General features: G+C 44.1%; 1 protein-coding gene across 1 annotated transcript in view; it reads right to left on the bottom strand.

The window, feature by feature from the left end:
• Positions 1–21,581, bottom strand: part of bicc2 (bicaudal C homolog 2) — a 52,808-nt gene extending 31,227 nt beyond the window's left edge. The window contains exons 1-8 of the mRNA XM_057850433.1: positions 20,931–21,581; positions 11,630–11,676; positions 6,711–6,780; positions 6,559–6,638; positions 6,326–6,487; positions 6,099–6,152; positions 4,403–4,618; positions 4,076–4,327 (exon numbers count right to left, since the gene is read on the bottom strand). Of these exons, the coding sequence (XP_057706416.1) occupies positions 4,076–4,327; positions 4,403–4,618; positions 6,099–6,152; positions 6,326–6,487; positions 6,559–6,638; positions 6,711–6,780; positions 11,630–11,676; positions 20,931–21,171 (1,122 nt within the window). The 5' untranslated portion in view covers positions 21,172–21,581. The remainder of the gene's footprint in view (positions 1–4,075; positions 4,328–4,402; positions 4,619–6,098; positions 6,153–6,325; positions 6,488–6,558; positions 6,639–6,710; positions 6,781–11,629; positions 11,677–20,930) is intronic.
• Between the last annotated feature and the right edge of the window lie 849 nt (positions 21,582–22,430).

Genomic DNA, 22,430 nt, shown 5'->3' with positions numbered 1-22,430 from the left:
GAGAAGATAAATATTAGAGGCTCATTTAATATTTGCTTTTAACAATGATTCATTAAAAATAAAGTCGAGTTGCTGATGATTGATTGCTATGAAGAAATGCTTTAGTGATTGATTGCCAGAAATTGTCAATAGGCATGTTTTTCTCTAAATAAAATTGCTTTATCATTTTCACCCATTCAAACGGGCCTTCATTTCACAGGTCAAACTAAAGCAGAGCTGAAGAAATTTAAGAAATCAATGTGTCGCATTTTATCCCTTGCTAAATCATTTTTGCTACATGGAATGTTTTGACACACGTATGTACAGTGGGGCAAATAAGTAATTAGTCAATCACCAATTGTGCAAGTTCTCCTACTTGAAAAGATTACAGGCCTGTAATTGTCAACATGGGTAAACCTCTACCATGAGAGACAGAATTTGGAAAAAAAGAACAGAAAATCACATTGTTTGATTTTTAAAGAATTTATTTCCAAATTAGAGTGGAAAATAAGTATTTGGTCACCTAGAAACAAGCAGGATTTCTGGCTGTCAAAGAGGTCTAACTTTTTCTAACGAGGTCTAACGAGGCTCCACTCATTACCTGAATTAATGGCACCTGTTTTAACTCATTATCGGTATAAAAGACACCTGTCCACAACCTCAGTCAGTCACACTCCACTATGGCCAAGACCAAAGAGCTGTCGAAGGACACTAGAGACAAAATTGTAGACCTGCACCAGGCTGGAAAGACTGAATCTGCAATAGGTAAAACGCTTGGTGTAAAAAAATCAACTGTGGGAGCAATTATTAGAAAATGGAAGACGTACAAGACCACTGATAATCTCCCTTGATCTGGGGCTCCATGCAAGATCTCACCCCGTGGCGTCAAAATGATAACAAGAACTGTGAGGAAAAATCCCAGAGCCACACGGCAGGACCAAGTGAATGACCTACAGAGAGCTGGGACCACAATAACAAAGGCTACTATCAGTAACACAATGCGCCGCCAGGGACTCAAATCCTGCACTGCCAGACGTGTCCCCCTGCTGAAGCCAGTACACGTCCAGGCCTGTCTGCGGTTCACTACAGAGCATTTGGATGATCCAGAGGAGGACTGGGAGAATGTGTTATGGTCAGATGAAACTAAAATAAAACATTTTGGTAGAAACACAGGTTCTCATGTTTGGAGGAGAAAGAATACTGAATTGCATCCGAAGAACACCATACCCACTGTGAAGCAGGGGGGTGGAAACATCATATTTTGGGGCTGTTTTTCTGCAAAGGGACCAGGACGACTGATCTGTGTAAAGGAAAGAATGAATGGTGCCATGTATGGAGAGAATTTGAGTGGAAAATCTCCTTCCATCAGCAAGGGCATTGAAGATGAGACGTGGCTGGGTCTTTCAGCATGACAATGATCCCAGGGCAACAAAGGAGTGGCTTCGTAAGAAGCATTTCAAGGTCCTGAAGTGGCCTAGCCAGTCTCCAGATCTCAACCCCATAGAAAATCTGTGGAGGGAGTTGAAAGTCCATGTTGCCCAACGACAGCATCAAAACATCACTGCTCTAGAGGAGATCTGCATGGAGGAATGAGCCAAAATACCAGCAACAGTGTGTGAAAAGCTTGTGAAGAGTTACAAAAAACATTTGGTCTCCGTTATTGCCAACAAAGGGTACATAACAAAGTATTGAGAAGAACTTTTGGTATTGACCAAATACTTATTTTCCACCATGATTTGCAAATAAATTCTTTACAAATCAATCCATGTGTTTTTTTTCCACATTCTGTCTCTATTGGTTGAGGTTTACCCATGTTGACAATTACAGGCCTCTCTAATATTTTAAAGTGGGAGAACTTACACACTTAGTGGTTGACTAAATACTTATTTGCCACACTGTAAATCCATCTACATACACACACATAGATGAACAAGTTCAAGGGGTGTCGCCAGCTTGCTTCCCCAATTCCCTTTTAGGGCAAGACACCCACTTGTTGCCAGGGACAACCCAAATAAAAAGAAAGGTCACGGGAGGGGTAGGTTTAGAACAATCTTGGAAACTGTATTATGTAGTCTCGCATTTCATTGTATAGTTCCCTCCAGTTCTCCTTGCAAGTTTCACAAAAAGTTGAGTGCCTTCTCTCCTTATTTTGGGTAATTTTATAGATGTCACCCCAAGGATTTATATTTCAACTTGACATTCATTTGGTCCTTCGAGCCGGATTGCAAAATACCTGGAGTTCCCAGAGGCAGAGTCGACATCAGGCCATGCCAAGTACTGGCCTCACCTCCGCATCTGGGGACCGAGGTTTGTAGCAAAGCCAAAGGACTGAAGGCACCTGTCTGGTTGTGTCGCTCATGTGACATGCTGCGCCCGCCCAAACCCTCAACTTGCTAGTGTCCTCTTCTTGCACACATGCACCCACGGTAAGATTTGTTTTCTTGTCTTGGCCAGAGAGAATATGCAATGTTGCTTTAGCCTGTGCTGAGTGATCATCACACACTAAATCGGTACTTCTCAAATAGTGAGGCTCGCCCCCTATGGGTGGTGGCGCATATGACCTCTGGGAACATCATTTTTTGCCGTACTAGAATAAAGTGTACATGCACATCCACTTAGTGGGGGGCGGTGGCGCTCTCATTTTCAGAATTTGCGCAGTATTTTTGAACCAAAAAAAGAGCACACAGGAAAGAGCACCGGAGATATAAAGCGCAAAGACGATTTTTGTTCTATTGATTTTTGGGGGGGTTTCGGTCAAATTGTTAGGCGTGTTGTCATCATGAGTTAATGTTGCTAATTAAAGATGTCGGGATCGGGTCCGATCACGTCATTTTCAAAGTATCGGAATCGGCAAAAAAATATCGGACATGCCTTTTTAAAAAAAAAATTTTTTTTTTAATTAAATCGTTTTCTAATTGTATTTAATGTTACAGACAAAATGTCTTACATTCATCCAGAGTCTTTAGTTTTGGCTTAAAGTAGGGCTATCAAATTTATCGCGTTAACGGCGGTAATTTTTTTTTTTTTTTATTAATCACGTTAAAATATTTAATGCAATTAACGCATGCGCTGCACGACCCACTCACGCATTGTCGCGTTCAATCTATAATGGCGCCGTGTTACCTATATATAGAGTTAACAGGCAGCGTAAAATGAGTAGAGAGAATTTTGGCAGTCTTCGGAGCCTCTTTTTAATTGGCTAAAGCCTTAAAATCCCCCTCTCAACAATTAGAAATATCGTGGGAAGCAATGTGGGGAAGAACAGTAGTGGTTGATCTTTTCCTTAACACCCTATGTTACTTCCCAATGCAGAGAAGATATATCAATTGGTGCCACTACGCACAGTCATGGTTGCACTTCCCATCATGCATTTGGGCAGAACAGTTAAATGGCTACAGTATCATTTACTGAAAGCTCAACAAATACACTAGATGGCAATATTTAGTCACAATATACAAAGTCACATTTATCCTTTAAGAATTACAAGTCTTTCTATCCGTGGATCCCTCTCACAGAAAGAATGTTAATAATGTAAATGCCATCTTGAGGATTTATTGTCATAATAAACAAATACAGTACTTATGTACGGTATGTTGAATGTATATATTCGTCCGAGTTTTATCGATCGGGATCGGATCGGGAGCAAAAAAACATGATCGGAACAACCCTATTGCTAATCATTTTGAATTTATTATTATTATTTATTGATTTTATTAAATTTTATTTTTCAGTAACAAATGGTCAAAAAATGTACCTCGAGAGTTACAATTGTTACAAACTTTACTGGTTCATCTCTACTTGACAGAGTCAAGCAAAGATGTTTTTACCACCATTTTCAGGATAATCTGCATATCAAACAAACACTGAACAAAGATGGTAGCGACACTTGACCCTTTAGCATTTTATGTGGCCCTTTCTTTGCTCCTGTTTCAGAAAAATCCTAGAACCACCACTGGTTAGAAGCTGGTTGATTCGTTGCCGTGCTTTCAGAGTTATGAGCGAGCTTTAGACACAAAGCCACTCAAGTGTCAAAACATTCTTCGATGGGCTTAAATACATTTATTTAACGGGACCGTTTCATTCACAGAAAACTTACCATGAGTTGCTGCCGGGCCAGACAAACTCCATCGGGGCTACCCTGGATAACTAGCGAGGGGACGTTTTGAGGTGCGCTGAGGTCAGGTAGAATGATCTGGGTCTGTGTGTGGTGCATCACACTCAGGAAGTGAGCTCCGTTCTGCCCCAACAAGAAGAGATGCTGCTGCGAGGTCACGTCCAGCTGGCTGCTCACCACGCTCCCTGTTATATCTGACCCCAGCAGCAGCTCCATCAGAACGCAAGTCGCCTTCTGTAATTAGATCAATTACGGAAGAGCGCATTATGCAACTCGACGTGGTGATCTGCGCGCGTAAGACTCGCCGACCTTGACTGCGGAGGCGTTGCCCTGCAGGCCCCAAACTGTGCAGCAGCTCCCGAAGAAGGCGGGCTGCGCCTGAGGCTGCGGAGGCACGGCTCGGAAACTCACGCTGACCCCTAACGTCTGCGCCACCTGCTGGATGAGAGGCGAGCTGGCGTCCGGCAGGCTCTGGGGAGCCAGACTGACCGGCAGGTCGAACGTCAAAGTCAGCGGCTGTAGATCCTAGCATGGAAAAGGATAGAGAAGAAAAGGAAGACCATGAGCGGATGCCAATAAAACAACAGAAAATAAAGTGGGGCCTTAAAATGTAAAGGTGACCTTCCATGTTCCCCATTACCCCCTGTGTATATATTGCCTTAGTTTCCCTTGTCTTGTGCAGAAGTGTCTTTCATCTAAGGTCAGTCACGTCAGCCTCTCGCCATAGCTATCATAGTTATTCTGTACATTATCCTCCATTTGGAGTGCTTTGTGTTTGTAACTTTTGATCCTAGCCAGCTTGAATTTTTCCTCCTTTTGGAGCGCTTTATGTTTTTGCCTTACCTCCCGTTTGGAGCGCTTTGTGTTTGAAACCTTATTTTGTTTCTAGTCATCCTGACTCATTCCTCCTTTGGAGCGCCTTTTGTTTGTCCTTTTTCTCATCCCCGCATGTCAGCGGAAGAACCTGTGTTTTCAAAATAAAGTTTTGCCTGAACCTCCGCAGCTGAGTCCGTCTCGTCATCTTGGTCTGACAGCTGCAGACTTTGTTCCGCGCCGCCACTTCTCTCTTTTCAGAAATGGCTCCGAGGTCCGGATTTAGTGAACCCTGTCATACAACATAGCAGGGGTATGACACGACGCACAGGTCACGTGCAGGGATTTTTTTGAACGAAAAAAAAGGAAAACTACCAGTCATGGCTGGAGGGGGGGGGGGCCCTGCAACCGGCCGTGGGAAGCGATCAGGGACAAAAGAAAGATTTAGAAAGTAATTTAAAACGCCCAAATACCGTTGGTCTTCAGTCAAATTCGCGCTCCTGATGGCGTAGGCGAGATCTCAGGTCCCTTAAGTCATTGCCATTAGTCGCAGTCTGCCTCGACAGTTCAGTCACCTGCCCCGACAGTTCCGTTACCCGGCGCAAGATAGTATCCACTTTTGTCCATCCTTCCTCGGACCGAACCGTGAGTCCATGGAGCCAGTTCTCGGTCCGAGCCTCGACGCGAACTTCCAATGCCTTGAATCGCACCTTTTGATCAGTGGTCAATTTGTTGATTTCCTTGAAAGCTGCCATCTTGGAAACTTTCCGGTAGAGCAGGGCACCTCCTCAGCCAAGCAGAAGGAACCCCACGACCGTCACGGCAAACAGCCAAATATCCTTGATATCGTCCACGGACAGGACAGTAAGACACGCTGGTTTCCAATGATCCCATGAATCTCTCACGTAACCAGCGGCGGAGGTCCTATCTGGGCAAGACGGCTCTCCTGGAGCACCGTGTCTTGTTGAAAAATCTTGTCAATTGCGCTGATAGACCAACTACACAGATCCATTTTTGTATGAAAGACCAGCGCGGTTGATCCACAGAGGAAAAAAAAGCAGACAGACTGACTGACGAAGATAACAACAAGCAGCAGCTGGGAGGAACAAACACATCCTCCCTCGTCGAAGATAGGAATATTTCATGGGGTGTCCTAATTTTTTCACATGACTGTATAATAATAATCACTCACTCTGATCCTCCTCCTGGCCTCTTCCACTCCCTCGATAGGTCCAGCAATCGACACCTGATAATCAAAACAAGGATGACACAATTTGAAGTTGTAGTTTTTTCATTCATGTTAAGATTGTAGGTATGTAATTCATTCTTTCCAATGCTTTTATTTTGACATTGACATTATTTTAGCTCACTTTGGTGTCTGCAGTTACATTCTTTCATTTCCCTGCTCAATGAGCTTACCTGGTTGCTTTTCTCTCCTGCGGCATTGTGGCGGTTGGAATCTGGGAAATGGATATGACAGGAAGTGACTTCCATCACCTTCTTGATGTTTCCGCCACCTTTGCCAATCACGTGGGAGTGCTCCGTGTAGGCCACGTCCATTTTCAGGGTCACCTTGTTTGCCTGCCATCAGTCAATCTCATTGAAACTTCAATGCAAGTACCATTGTGTACTTAACATTAAAAAAAGCATACCCTGGTTTCTAGAACTTCTAAGATCTTCTTTTTGGCTTCCAAAACATTGTCTTTCTTCCCTTCCACCTTGACATGTGGGTCTGAAAGAGTTTGATATTAAATCTAAAAGGGTTTTTAGGGACTTATACCATGCAACATGAAAAATCTGCCACCTTTCTTTGACTTGGCTCCAATCTTCAACTTGGAAGGCCATTTCACCTGAGTGTCAGTCTCTTTCATCACCTGTAAAGGCCAGAACAATGAAGAAGAGAACAAGCTGCCTGCCACAGTCTTCTGCGAGAATAGACAGGATGTGTGTACACGTTCTAAGAATACAAAGGCTCATTTACACTTCAAAAGCTGTTGTCATGACACTGATGAAACCTGTGATCCAACACAGGATTGCTAACTGATCTGTCAGCCATAAATGCTAACTGGATGTAGTCAGGGTCCTGCATGAGAGTTGGCCCAATCAGTCTTCATGTGTTTTGTGGATTTAGAGAAGGTGTTCGACCGTGTCCTGTTCGGGGCGCTTCGGGGGTACGGGGTACCGAGACCCCTGGTCAAAGCTGTTCGGTCCCTGTTTAACCGGTGCCCGAGTCCGGTCCGCATTGCCGGCAGTAAGTCGAAATCGTTCCCAGTGTGGGTTGGACTCTGCCAAAGTTGCTCTTTGTCACCATGTCTGTTCATAGCTTTTATGGACAGAATTTCTAGGAGCAGTCAAAGCGTCGAGGAGTTCCGGTTTGGTGGCCTCAGCATTGCATCTCTGCTTTTTGCAGATGATGTGGTTGGCTTAACGAGCCGTGATCTCCAACTTTCACTGGAGCGGTTCGCAGGAGTGTAAAGCAGTCGGGATGAAGATCAGTACCTCCAAATCTGAGAACGTAGTCCTCAGTCGGAAAAGGTTGGGGTGAGATCCTGCCCCAAGTGGAAGAGTTCAAGTATCTTGGGGTCTTGTTCACAAGTGAGGGTAAGAGAGAACGGGAGATGGAGATATGGATTGGTGCAGCGTCTGCATTGATGCACAGGTCCGTCGTGGTGAAAAAGGAGCTGAGCCAAAAGGCGAAGCTCTCAATTTACCAGTCGATTAATGTTCCTCCCCTCACTGATGGTCACGAGCTGTGGGTCATGCAGAAAGAACAAGATCCTGGATACAAGCGGCCAAAATGAGTTTCCTTCACAGGGTGTCCGGGATCTCCCTTAGAGAGAAGCTCAGTCATCCGGGAGCCGAGCTGCTGCTACTACTCTGCGTTGTGAGGAGCCAGCTGAGGTGGCTTGGGCATGTGGTTCAGATGCCTCCTGGATGCCTGCCTGGAGAGGTGTTCCGGGCATGTCCCACCGGCGGGAGGCCCAGGGGACGACTCAGGGCACGCTGGAGAGACTATGTCTCTCAGCTGGTGTCTTGGGATTTCGCCAGAGGAGCTGTTTCAAGTGGCTGGGGAGATAGAAGTCTGGGCTCCCCTGATAAAGCTGCTGGCCCTGCGACGCCACCCCGGATTAAGTGGTAGATAATAGATGGATGGATAGGTAGCCGGCAGATAGATCACTATATTCCAGCTCAGGGCATCATCTTACCTTTCTGTTTGACCTTCCCCTCGCCCAACCACGCCCCTTATGCCTGCAAACCGGGCCCCCTAAAGGTCCGGGTGCAGCCAGGTACTGGGGATATACGTATTTTAGTGCTTAGAAAACTATATTACAGCTCCGCGCATCATCTTACCTTTCTTTTTAACCCTCGCCTCATCCAATTATGCCTCCTCTACACCAATAAACCAGACCCCTAGAGGCCCAGGCTCAGGTTCTGCCATGCTTCAGCATTCCCCTAAGCTCCGCCCCCTGCCCCTGGGTATTTACTTAACTTTAACACAATGCCAATGTGGTCAATATATGGAGTTTCAAGTTTTTGTTTCTTAACTGTCTTATGGTAACTCTTCTTCATCCTCATGGATGGAAGCCGTCAAATTCCTCTTTTTGCATGTTCCTAGAGCAAATTCTTGAGGTCGCTTGGCAACATTGTTTAATGTGAAAGCCAAGATGGCTGCAGGACATGCACAGTCGCAGTTTTGGCCGTGATGTCAGTCTTTATTTCTTCCTTGGGTAAATGTTGTTTGTAAGGACTATTTGTCTGAAGTACCATCCATCCATTACCTACTGCTTAGTCCGGGGTTGGGTTGCAGGGGCAGCAGCTTTTGCAGGGAAACCTAGACCTAGAAGAAGGTATTCCCAAGCCAGCTGAGAGACATAAACCCCTTTCAGACTTATATCCTGGTAAATTCCAGTGTAAAGTGACGTGGGATTTACCCACGTCATTGCTTTCACACATGGAGCGATATCCCGGGTATAAAACGGATTGGACACTTTCACAGACTTGCCCCGTATTGCCGACTTGGCGCTCTCTGTGCGGGAAGGGCGGCTGGTGCAATTTTATAACCCGGACATTACGTAATTTTTTGGTCGGCATCGGCACAATGTTGGTCAAATCGTGTTTTTTTTCCGGAGGGAGCGTTCCCAACATCGCAACTGCAGCCAATTCAAGCTCATTAAGACTGTATTTAAACCCTGGCATTGTGTAATTTCCCGTTTTCAGTGACTGCATGTAGTTTTCTATTTAATAAACCATTGAACGCATCCCTCCGTCCCGTCTCCCCACGCCTCAGGCCCCGCCGAGTAGGGAGGCGGCCACGGTGCGCACGGAAGCCTTGGGCGGGTGGAGCTGCCGCGGGTGCAGATCTTGGTGGTAGTAGCAAATATGTACAGTAATTAATAAACCCTTGAACGGATCCCTCCGTTGTTTTGTGCTTTGAAGTACAACCTTGTTTCCGTAGCAGCAAAAGTAGAATAGTAGAGGAATTGATGATCGGCCTGCCATGATATTTACGTCATCAGCCATCGTGCTGTGACCTGGGAATTTAACGCCTGTTTCATGCACACCGCTTCCCAGGAAAGTCACGGACATGATACTAAGATGCGACTCAATAAATGTCCGCGTCATCTCTGTATCAGTCGACCCGGGAAATTGTTTTCACATAATACTTATGTTTGCTGTTTTGGCGTGTGTGAAAGGGGTTTTAGTCTCTCCAGCATGTCATTAAAAATCCATCATGAAAAAAGTGGCCGCCGTCACTAGCTGCCACTGGCTAGCTGACTGCCACCGCTAGCTGCCACTAGGTTGCTGGCCGCCGCTGCTGCTAACCGCCACGAGGTTGCTGGCCGCCACTGCTAGCCGCTACAAGGTTGCTGACCACCTCCGCTAAGAGGTTGCTAACTGCCTCCGCCAGCCGCCACTAGGTTGCTGGCTGCCGAAGCTAGCAGCTACTTGGTAGCTGGCCGCCGCCACTAGCAGCTACTTGGTAGCTGGCCGCCGCCACGAGCAGCTACTTGGTAGCTGGCCGCTGCCATTAGCAGCTACTTGGTAGCTGGCCGCCTCCACTAGCTAGCTGGTCGCCGCCACTAGCTAGCCGGCCAGCGCCGCTAGATCTCCACTAGCTAGTCGGTCGCTGCTACTAGACCTCCACTAGCTAGCCGGCCGCCACTAGATCTCCACTGTGGTCGCCGCCGCTAGACCTCCACTAGCTAGCCGGCCACTAGAGCTCCACTAGCTAGCCAGCCGCCGACGCTAGACCTCCACTAACTAGCCGGCCGCCGCCGCTAGACCTCCACTAGCTAGCCGGCTGCCGCCGCTAGACCTCCACTAGCTAGCTGGCCACCGCCGCTAGACCTCCACTAGCTAGCTGGCCGCCGCCACTTGCAGCTACTTGGTAGCTGGCCGCTGCCACTAGCAGCTACTTGGTAGCTGGCCGCCTCCACTAGCTAGCTGGTCGCCGCCACTAGCTAGCCGGCCAGCGCCGCTAGATCTCCACTAGCTAGTCGGTCGCCGCTACTAGACCTCCACTAGCTAGCCGGCCGCCGCTAGATCTCCACTGTGGTCGCCGCCGCTAGACCTCCACTAGCTAGCCGGCCGCTAGATCTCCACTAGCTAGTCGGTCGCCGCTACTAGACCTCCACTAGCTAGCCGGCCGCCGCTAGATCTCCACTGTGGTCGCCGCCGCTAGACCTCCACTAGCTAGCCGGCCGCTAGATCTCCACTAGCTAGCCAGCCGCCGACGCTAGACCTCCACTAACTAGCCGGCCGCCGCCGCCGCTAGACCTCCAATAGCTAGCCGGCTGCCGCCGCTAGACCTCCACTAGCTAGCTGGCCACCGCCAGATCTCCACTGTGGTCGCCGCCGCTAGACCTCCACTAGCTAGCCGGCCGCTAGATCTCCACTAGCTAGCCAGCCGCCGACGCTAGACCTCCACTAACTAGCCGGCCGCCGCCGCCGCTAGACCTCCAATAGCTAGCCGGCTGCCGCCGCTAGACCTCCACTAGCTAGCTGGCCACCGCCGCTAGACCTCCACTAGCTAGCTGGCCGCCGGTGCTAGACCTCCACTAACTAGCTGGCCGCCGCCGCTAGACCTCCACTAGCTAGCCGGCCATGGGATACCTCTCCAGGGAGGTGTCCAGGAGGCATCCGAACGAGTTACCTGAACCACTTCAGCTGGGTCCTCTCAATTCGGAGGAGTAGCGGCTCGACCTGAGTCCCTTCCAGATGACTGAGCTTCGCACTCTATTTCTAAGGGAGAGCCCAGACACCGTGCAGGCAAAAGCGTCTGGTGGCCGGGCCTGTATCCATGAGGCCTGGCCGGGCACCGACCAAAAAGGCAACGTGGGTCCCTCATCCAATGGACTCACCACCTGTGGGAGGGGCCAAAGGGGTCGGGTGCGTATGGACTTGGTACAGCCAAAGGCGGGGGCCTTGGCAGTCCGACCCCCAGCTACAGAAGCTAACTCTTGGGACATGTCTAAAGTACAGAAAGTATTTTTTGTTGTTGTATTTTTTATATTAGACATTTGTAGACGATTTTGAGCTTATAGTTAGCATACATAGCTAATGCTAAGTTGTATCCTTTTTTTTCCAGTTTTACAAAAGTCTAAACTATATACGCGAGTATATACGGTAGCTTTTACGCTTGTGTTAGCAGTGGCGGCTTGTAAACAGTAAATTCCATTTCTTTTCTTAAAATAAATGTCTCGCAGTTGATGTTTGACTTACTCTCTCAAAAAACTCTTCGCCTGTCATCGCATCTCCAGTCTTCGGAGCTGAAATGAAGAGTTAAACACAAATAAACGTTAATAGGTTGGAACACTTCTGCACTAAAGAGACCTTAAAAAAAGCCATTTTTTAAAAACTGCTCTACATAAACTCTGGCAAAGTCATGACCACTTTATATACAGTACAGTAAATAGATGTTAACTTAGCAACGAGCTAACAAAAGGAATGACAAATGGCTTGGAATAAAAACTATTTTAAATGGCCGTGGCTCCACTGTGACATTTACATGGCTTTCAGCGCTCGAACCCCCGACAGCTTCGCCTCCCACTCCCTCGTCATCGCTATGGGTAACCCTGGCTCGGGCTGAGGAATGGGTGGAGAACAGTATAGGGTGGAGAGAGAAGGTGGTGAAGAGAGGCCACAAATTAGCCTGCAAATGGCGAATGACGTCGACGGCGGTGAGTGATGCAAAGACTTCCCGCTAGACCCTCAAAATTTGAGCACAACGACAAATTTAAGAGGTATTGGATAGGATAATGTACACAAGCAACTCGATAAGATGGATATATACTGCTGTGATAGAGCAGCCTAAGTCCAGCTGTAAATATTCTGTGTCAACATTACACTTGGTAAGAGTTGTCTGATGACTTTTTAACTGATAACTAGGGGTGAAAGTGAGCCAGAACAGTCAGGAACGCAGTTCCGGTATAAGATTCAGGCCCGGAATGCTGTTCCACTACACGGCGCTTTGATTCCAAAAATATGACGGCAACTGCCAAAACACTATGTAGAGAAAAAAAATGCTAAGCTGCCACACATGCATTTCATCTCCACGAAGAAAACAATCTACCAACGTACGTACATATATATGAAGATATATATATATATATATATATATATATATATATATATTTTTTTTTTTTTTTTTTTTTAAATAACCAAAAATAGGCACTTGCCCTAAACTTTTCTTGAATGTTATATATATATATACATATTAGGGGTGTCAAAAGATTAAAATTTTTAATCGAGTTAATTACACCTTAAAAATGAATTAATCGCAATTAATCGCAATTCAAACCATCTATAAAATATGCCGTATTTTTCTGTGAATTATATATACATTCTGTAAAATAAATTGTTGGAATGGAAAGATAAGACACAAGATGGATATATACATTCAACATACGGTACATAAGGACTGTAGTGGGCATTTCACTCTCCTGTCATTTAAATCTGTCTATGCTGTCCTCACTCCGAAGCATCTACTTTTTCCAAAGCTAGACAGCTAGTGAACGACGCCTTAATAATCAGACTTCTTCCTTTTTCATCTGATTTATTAATAAAATGGCCTTAAACCATTGTCCTCTTTAGACCGTCGTAAAACTATAAAAAAAAAAAGTACACAAGCATTGCATTAACAACAACGTTAGCTTAGCACGCTATACAGGTTCACTAAACATAAACAAAAAGCGTCTCATTCAAAAAATATAACATTTTGCTTACTAACATAATTTGTACATTCTTTACAACAACCATACTTACGGACAAATCTTGTCCAAGGATCATATAAGCACAACATTATCAGCCCGAGACGTCGTGCAGCCATATTGAAGTGGCAAGAAAACAATAAACCATGTCGCAAAGCGACCACAAGAGTTCGCTGTTAGACAGCACAAAAAGCCTTGCTGTAAATCTTACCAAAAGGCAGAATACTGTCTGAGCGGGACATGTGCGTTAATTGCGTCAAATATTTTAACGTGATTAATTTAAAAAATTAATTACCGCACGTTAACGCGATAATTTTGACAGCCCTAATATATATATATATATATATATATATATATATATACACACACACACACACATATATAGTGTATATAGTATACATTTGTAGATGTAAATAAGTACATCTTTGTTTATATATGTACATTTTTACATTGTACATTATATATACGTACATATATACACATATGTTTATGTACATATATACATACAGTATATATATATGTAAATATACAGTATATATATATACTGTATGTACGCATATACACACAGTGCCCTCCATAATTATTGGCACCCCTGAAAAAGATGTGTTTTTTAGCTTCTTGTTCTGCCAACAAAACAAGGTCTGGGGACCAGAGGTTGCGCTAGACTTTTTTGTTGTCTGTCATTTTGACTGACAGTGTCATAAAAATCCGGTCATAATCTATTTTTACCCGTCACTTACATTTTTAAAATGATAATAATGGCATATTCAATAGTATTTAGTTTTCATTCATTTGTAATGAATATTCTGTCCGAACAAGCTTAACAAGAGGCAAACAGGCAGCGGAGTGCACCAATCAGCGACGGACAGACGTGCCGTTAGCAAAGCGACGAGGGCAGGACGAGGGACTTGCGCGCGGAAGTAAACATACGAGGAGAACGGAGTTTATTCAACATGACTAGCGCGAGACAGACTGTTGTCAATGACTCGTGTCGATGTGTTTTAGCTCATTTAAAACTGAATTTACTGCGGACTGGAACATATTCTCGGCTCTCCCGTTCGCCATCCGTGTTGTTGTAGAGACGACTTTCGGCGCGCAAGAGTGACGTTGCTCGTGAAGAACACGTCAGGCAAATAAACAAATCTGATTTGTCGATTGATTTTGTACCTACTCGAGAGGCTGTGTCCCAGACTTTTCTCTCAGTGTTTGAAAAATACAGGGAGAACAGTCTGGCCGTGCCAGGCAAACACTCAGTTGCCTTGACATTTTTCCGAGTAAGGCCAACGACGTCAAGCATCAAGAGAGACAATAGCTAATTAATATGCTCACTCGCCACCCTGTGGTCTGGGGTGTGAACTGCAATCTGTCAAAATGACAGATGGACTTCAGTTTTTTCCGTCACCGTTTTAAAAAAACGGTCACTGACGGACAATATTCGGTTAACGTGATGGCCATGGGAGGAGCTTGATTTTGTGTCTGGTGAACCATTTCTGTGTAGATTTGGCCATAGGTTTAGGGTCATTGTCTTGCTGAAAGATCCATCTTCAGCTTTCAAGCAACAGATTTGGATTTCAAATGTCCTGGTATTTCAAAGCATTCATGATGCCATGCACCCTAACAAGGTTCCCAGGGCCTTTGGAAGCAAAACAGCCCCACAGCATCACTGACCCACCCCCATGCTTCACAGTGGGTATGAGGTGCTTTTCAGCATGCGCATCTTTCGCGGCACGCCAGACCCACTGAGAGTGTTTGTTGCCAAAAAGTTCAATCTTGCAGACGGTCCCAGGCTTCAACTGGGACCGTGTGTTTTGGTCAGATGAGACCAAGATTAAGTTCAAATGTGCATTTTTTCTGGAAGAGCAAAAAAATATATATATAAAAAAAAAGGTTGTTTAATTGATGCGACAGAAAAAGGGCAATGCAACATAAAATTGATCAAATCTTTAAGAGCAATGAAAGAGCTGAGGAGGCTTATTTGTCATATTTAGTTTTATTTGCTCTGAAGGGGATGTTCAGAAATCTTAGCTGTCAATGTGCACTTTGGACTGAATTTTTGTTCTAGGGCTGTCAAAATGATCGCGTTAAAGGGCGGTAATTAATTTTTGTAACTAATCACGTTAAAATATTTGACGCAATTAACACACGTGCCCCGCTCAAACAGATTAAAATGACAGCACTGTGCAATGCCAACTTGTTACTTGTGTTTTTTGGAGTTTTGTCGCCCTCTGCTGGCGCTTGTGTGTGACTGATTTTATGAGCTTAAGAACCCATGAGCATTGTGTAAGTAATTATTGACATCAACAATGGCGGGCTACTAGTTTATTTTTGGATTGAAAATTTTACAAATTTTATTAAAACGAAAACATTAAGAGGGGTTTTAATATAAAATTTGTACTAACATTTATCTTTTAAGAACTACAAGTCTTTCTATCCATGGATCGCTTTAACAGAATGTTAATAATGTTAATGCCATCTTGTTGATTTATTGTTATAATAAACAAATACAGTACTTATGTACCATATGTTGAACGTATATATCCGTCTTGTGTCTTATCTTTCCATTCCAGCAATAATTTACAGAAAAATATGACATATTTTATAGATGGTTTGAATTACGATTAATTAATTTTTAAGCTGTAACGAACTCGATTAAAAAATTTAATCGTTTGACAGCCCTAATTTGTTCATTTATGTTAGACTTTAAAAAAGTCAATGTTTGATCTTCAAAATATATTCCATTTCACTCTGCATAATATGTCATTTGTACTTATTTTTCTGAATGTATGTTACTTATGTCTTTATTATTCAAAAACAAAACAAAAAGTAAATGTTTACATTAACTTCAATTTAAATATACATCCTATGTTTTTAAGTAGTTAAAATTGAGATTTGGCATTTTGTATGTGAGGAAATGAGGGAAAATAAAAATTAAGAGATATAGGTTTGGGTTATTGCTGTTTTTGTTAACTTTTATTTGGCAAATCATTGAAAAAATACAATTTTGAATGAAAATCAGTTTTTGTAAGTGTTATACAAATAACTGACCAAAAAGAGTTTTCTTTGCATTTCAGTAGTTTAACAGGTTTGAGAGAGACAGCGAGAACCAAAAGTGGTTTTTGCCATGTGGCAAAAATGTTTTGCCATGTGGCATTTTTATTTTATTTTTTTGCCATGTGGCAATTTTTATTTGTTTACCATGTGGCAATTTTTTTTTGCCATGTGGCATTTTTTTTTTTGCCATGTGGCATTTCTTTTTGCCATGTGGCAAAATATTTTTGCCATGTGGCATTTTTTTTGCCATGTGGCATTTTTTTTTTTTTGCCACGTGGCAAAATATTTTTGCCACACGGAAATATTTTTGTCATTTCCTATTGATATTGGGTCAATTCTTATTGATTTGGGGGCATTTCGAGGTCACTTCCTGTTGATATTGGGACATTTTGGGGTCACTTGATGAAATTAGTTCAATTCCCATTTGATTTTGGGGCATTTCGAGGTCACTTCCTGTTGATATTGGGTCACTTCCTATTGACCTGCGGCATTTCAAGGTCACTTCCTGTTGATTCAGTGGAATTTCGGGGTCACTTCCTGTTGATTTGGGGGCATTTCAGGGCGACTTCCTGTTGTTAATGGGTCACTTCCTGTTGATTTCTGGGCATTTTAGGGTCACTTCCTGTTGATATCTGGTCACTTCCTGTTAAATTGGGGGTATTTAGGGATGAATTCCTGTTGATATTGGGTCACTTCCTGTTGATTCGGGGGCATTTTTTGTTTAACTTACTTCCTGTTGATATTGGGTCACTTCCTGTTGATTCGGGGGCATTTTTTGTTTAACTTACTTCCTGTTGATATTGGGTCACTTCCTGCTGAGTTTGGGCCTTTTAGGTTGGTTCAATGTTGATATCTGGTCACTTCCTGTTGTTTTGAGGGTATTTCGGGGTCAATCCCTGTTGAAATCAGGTTACTTCCTATTGAATTTGGGGCATTTTGAGGTCACTCCCTGTTTACATATGGTGTCTTCCTGTTGAGTTTCAGACATTTTGGTTGATATCAGGTCTTTTCTTGTTGATTTGGGGCATTTTAGGGTCACTTCCTGTTGATATCGGGTCACCTGCTATAAATTGGGGGCATTTCAGGGTCATTCCCTGTTGATTTAAGGGCATATCAGAGTCACATCTTGTTGATATTGGGTCAACTCCTATTGATTTGGGGGCACTTCGGGGTCAATTCATGTTAATATCTGGTAACTTCCTGTCCAATTGCTGGCATTTCAGGGTCACTTCCTGTTGAAATTGTGTCCCTTTCTGTTCCATTGTGAGCATTTCACTTCCTGTTGATAACAGGTAGAATGTACATTTTTGCTAGTCTGGATTGGTGGAACTGTCAGTGAGTCAAAGAGTTTTGGCTTGGAAGGGAAAAAAACGGAATATTGTCGAGGTGATTTATTTTATTGTGGTCTGCCTACGTGCTGTACAACATGTCTAACAATGACTGCCGCCGGTTGCCGCCATCTATGTCGTGTAGTCACGCCATCCAATGATTAATGACATCCAATTGATAACTTTTCCACGCCTGTCTGGGATGAAGGGGTAACTGCCGCCGTTAGTTATTTCAGCCTGGCAGCTTTATGACGGATGCCTCCACTATGGAGACCCGTTGTGTCACATGCCTGCATCTAATGTTTGCACAAGTGGTCACTGAGTACAAATACTTCAGTAGATCTTGTCAGGTCTTTGTACTTTTTTGAGTAGCTACTTTTATGACGTATTTATCGTTTGTTATCTTAGCATTGTATTAGCATGCATGTAATGTGGGCTCTCTTTAGTTTGGCACCTCAAAAATGACCAAAACAGTTTTTTGTGTGTGAAAAATTTTCAAATATCAACAGGAAGTGACCCAATATCAACAGGAAGTGACCTAATCTTAACCGGAAGTGACCCCAAAATTTCCCCAAATCAACAGAAAGTGACCTCCTATCAACAGAAAGTTACCCGATATCAACAAGAAATCACCCCAAAATGTCCGCAAATCAACAGGAAGTGACCCGATATCAAGAAGAAGTCACCTTGAAATGCCGCAGGTCAATAGGAAGTGACCCAATATCAACAGGAAGTGACCTCGAAATGCCCCAAAATCAAATAGGAATTGAACTAATTTCATCAAGTGACCCCAAAATGTCCCGATATCAACAGGAAGTGACCTCGAAATGCTCCCAAATCAATAGGAAGCGACCCTTAAATGCCCCCAATTCAATAGGGCACTGATTTCAATCCCGAAATACCCTCAAATCAACAGGAAGTGACCAGATATCAACATTAAACCAACCTAAAAGGCCCAAACTCAGCATGAAGTGACCCAGTATCAACAGGAAGTAAGTTAATCCAAAAATGCCACCAAATTAACAGGAAGTGACCTCGAAATTCCCCCGAAACAACAGGAAGTGACAAAATATCAACAGGAAATCATGCCTAAATACCCCCAATTCAATAGGAAGTGACCAGATATCAACAGGAAGTGACCCTGAAATGCCTCAACTCAACAGGAAGTGACCCCGAACTGCCCCTGAATTAACAGAAAGTGACCCCTAAAATGGCCCCAAATCAACAGGAAGTGACCCAATATCAACAGGAAGTCACTCTGAAAGTCCCCAATTTCAATAGGAAGTGACCCAATATCAACAGTATGTGACCCTAAAATGCCCCCAAATCAACAGGAAGTGACCCAATATCAACAGGAAGTGACCCAGAAATGCCCCCAACTCAACAGGATGTGACTCAATATCAACAGGAAGTGACCCTAAAATGCCCCCAATTCAATAGTAAATAACCTGAGAGCAACAGGAAGTGACCCTAAAATGCCCCCAATTCAATAGTAAATAACCTGAGAGCAACAGGAATTGACCCCGAAATACCATCATATCAACAGGAAGTGACCAGATATAAAGATGAAACCAACTTAAAAGGCCCAACCTCAACAAGTGACCCAATATCAACAGGAAGTTAACCCAAAACTGCCCCCAAATCAAAAAGAAGTGACCCAATAACAAGAGGAAGTCATCCCTAAATACCCCCAATTTAACAAGTGAGCCCTGAGTTGCCCCCAAAACAATAAGAAGTGACGAGATATCAACAGGAAGTGACCCCAAAATGCCCAGAAATCAACAGGAAGTGACCCATTAACAACAGGTAGTCACCCTGAAATGCCTCAACAGGAAGTGACCCCGAACTTCCCCCGAATTAACAGGAAGTGACCACTGAAATGGCCCAACTCAACAGGGAGGAACCCAAAATCAATAGGAAGTGACCCTAAAATGCCCCCAAATCAACAGGAAGTGACCTCTGAAATGGCCCAACTCAACACGGAGTGACCAGAAATCAATAGGAAGTGATCCTGAAATGCCCAACTCAACAGAAAGTCACCTCAAAATGCCCCAATTTCAATAGGAAGTGGTCCAATATCAACAGGAAGTGACCCTAAAATGCCCCTGAATCAACAGGAAGTGACCCAATATAAACAGGAAGTGACGCAGAAATGCCCCCAAATTAACAGGAAGTGACCCGATATCAACACCCTAATATGCCCCCAACTAAACAGGATGTGACTCAATATCAACAGGAAGTGACCCTGAAATGCCCCACAATCAACAGGAAGTGACCCGATATCAACAGGAAGTCACCCTGAAATGCACCAACTCAACAGGAAGTGACCCCGAACTGCCCCCGAAATCAATAGGAAGTGACCCTGGAATGCCCCAACTCAACAGGAAGTGACCTCAAAATGCCCCAATTTCATTAGGAAGTGACCCAATATCAACAGGAAGTGACCCTAAAATGCCCCCAAATCAACAGGAAGTGACCCAATATAAACAGGAAGTGACCCAGAAATGCCCCCAACAGGAAGTGACCCGATAGAAATGCCCCCAACTAAACAGGAACTAATTCAATATCAACAGGAAGTGACCCTGAAATGCCCCCAAATCTACAGGAAGTGACCCGATATCAACAGGAAGTGACCCTGAAATGCACCAACTCAACAGGAAGTGACCCCGAACTGCCCCCGAATTAACAGGAAGTGACCCTGAAATGGCCCAACTCAACAGGGAGTGACCGGAAATAAATAGGAAGTGACCCTGAAATGCCCCAACGCAACAGGAAGTGACCTCAAAATGCCCCAATTTCAACAGGAAGTGACCCAATATCAACAGGAAGTGACCCTAAAATGCCCCCAAATCAACAGGAAGTGACCCAATATAAACAGGAAGTGACCCAGAAATGCCCCCAATCAAAAGGAAGTGACCTAATATCAACAGGAAGTGACGATGAAATGCCCTTAAATCAATAGGGAATCGCCCCAAATCAAGAGGAAGTGACTCGATATCAACAGCAAGTGACCCCAACATGCCCCTAAATCAACAGGAAGTCGCCCGATACCAACAGGAAGTGACCCTGAAATGCCCCCAAATGAATGAATGAGATTATAAAACCGTATTTTCCACAATAAAAGGCGCACCTTGATACAAACATTGGCTTATCATGGCATGACATTCCCTCTAGCGCAGCTCCACCTAGTGGATGCATAACGCAACCCAACCACTACTTTTACTGTCCCTTGATAATGCGGTGCACCCTTTAAAATAGGCCATTCAATAAAGGGGCACCTTATAGTGTGGAAAATACAGTAATAATTGCTCATTTTGAAGTTTTTTATATGATCAAAACTAGTCAGTTTCACTATAAGTTGTGCCTCACTCCAAGTGATTTCAAAACAAGAAGCCAGGCGGACTCCGAAGACCAGTTTTGTGTCTGTGGACTCACCGTACAACATGCTCTCCAACTTCTTCCTATTAATCCTGAACCTCTCCTCCACCCACTCCGGATTGCCACTCTGACCCGCGGCGTCTTCCTCTTCTTCCTCATCCTCTCTGTCACAAGGGGCCTCGCTGGGCTCGGGCTTCTCCGCCGAGCCGGGTTCTACGCTACTTTTTGGGTCAGACTCCGCCGGCGCTACGGCGCCCTGGGTGGGAGAGCTCTCCTCGGGGCTGCTGGCGTTGGCCATCGCGGGACTGAAGCCCTCGTCGGTGTAACGATATGTGTGTATGTGACCAAGGAGATGAGAGGAGCGGAGATAAAGAAAAAGGGGGGAGCTAGTGACACCCTCTTGAGTCCCCCACCCCCTTAGTCCACTAATTTAACCTCTCTCACTCTCTGTGTTTCTCTTTTTGAGCAGTGTGAGGCCCAACAATGTATTGACTAAGATGTGGAATCGAGGACAGTCGGTCAGCACAGGTCATCTTCTCTAGCCGAGGAGCTCCAAACACGAAAATCTTAAAATCTGAGTCATCTTTATGTCAGTGTTCTGCTAGTCTGAATTGTGATAAGATCCACATCTGTTTGTATTACTCTAACACACCCAATATAAAATAAATAGCATTTAAATCATAGTTTAAGAAAGCAAGTCAAATATATTTGATATTATGAGTAGTTGGACTTGGAGTGACTGGAATTTGCAGCACCAAGACAACGGGCAGATAAGGGCATAATAGATACAGGTTGCCTTCTTCTTCTATCTGCATTCGACGGGGGCGGACGTGGTTCCTCCCTGCTCCTGCTACAGTGTATCACAAAAGTGAGTACATCCCTCACATTTCTGCAAAAAAATGCCAAATGGCAAAAAAAATATGCCATGTGGCAAAATCCATTTTGCCACATGGCAAAAAAAATGCCACGTGGAAAAAAATTTTTTGCCACATGGCAAAAAAAAACATGGCAAAATCCATTTTCCCACATGGCAAAAAAAACGCCTCATGGCAAAATCAATTTTGCCACATGGCAAAATAAAAGCCACATGGCAAAATACATTTTGCCACATGACAAAAAAATGCCACATGTCAAAATCTATGTTGCCACATGGCAAAAAAAAAACACATGGCAAAATCCATTTTGCCACATGGCAAAAAAATGCCACACGGCAAAAAAATGCCACATGGCAAAATCCATTTTGCCACATGGCAAAAAAATGCCTGATGGCAAAATCCATTTTGCCACACGGCAAAACGCATTTTGCAACACAGCAACATCTTTTTTGCCACATAGCAAAAAAAATGCCACATGGCAAAAAAAATTTTTTGCCACATCGCAAAATACATTTTGCCACACAGCAAAATCATTTTGCCACATAGCAAAACAAAAATGCCACATGGCAAAATCTATTTTGCCAATGGAAAAAAAATGTTTTGATGTGTGGCATAATCCATTTTGCCACACCGCAAAATCAATTTTGCCACGTAGCAAAAAAATGCCACATGGCAAAATCCA

Source organism: Corythoichthys intestinalis, chromosome 11, assembly GCF_030265065.1.
Source record: "Corythoichthys intestinalis isolate RoL2023-P3 chromosome 11, ASM3026506v1, whole genome shotgun sequence".
NCBI lineage: Eukaryota > Metazoa > Chordata > Actinopteri > Syngnathiformes > Syngnathidae > Corythoichthys > Corythoichthys intestinalis.
This window is presented reverse-complemented; position numbering and strand designations above follow the sequence as displayed.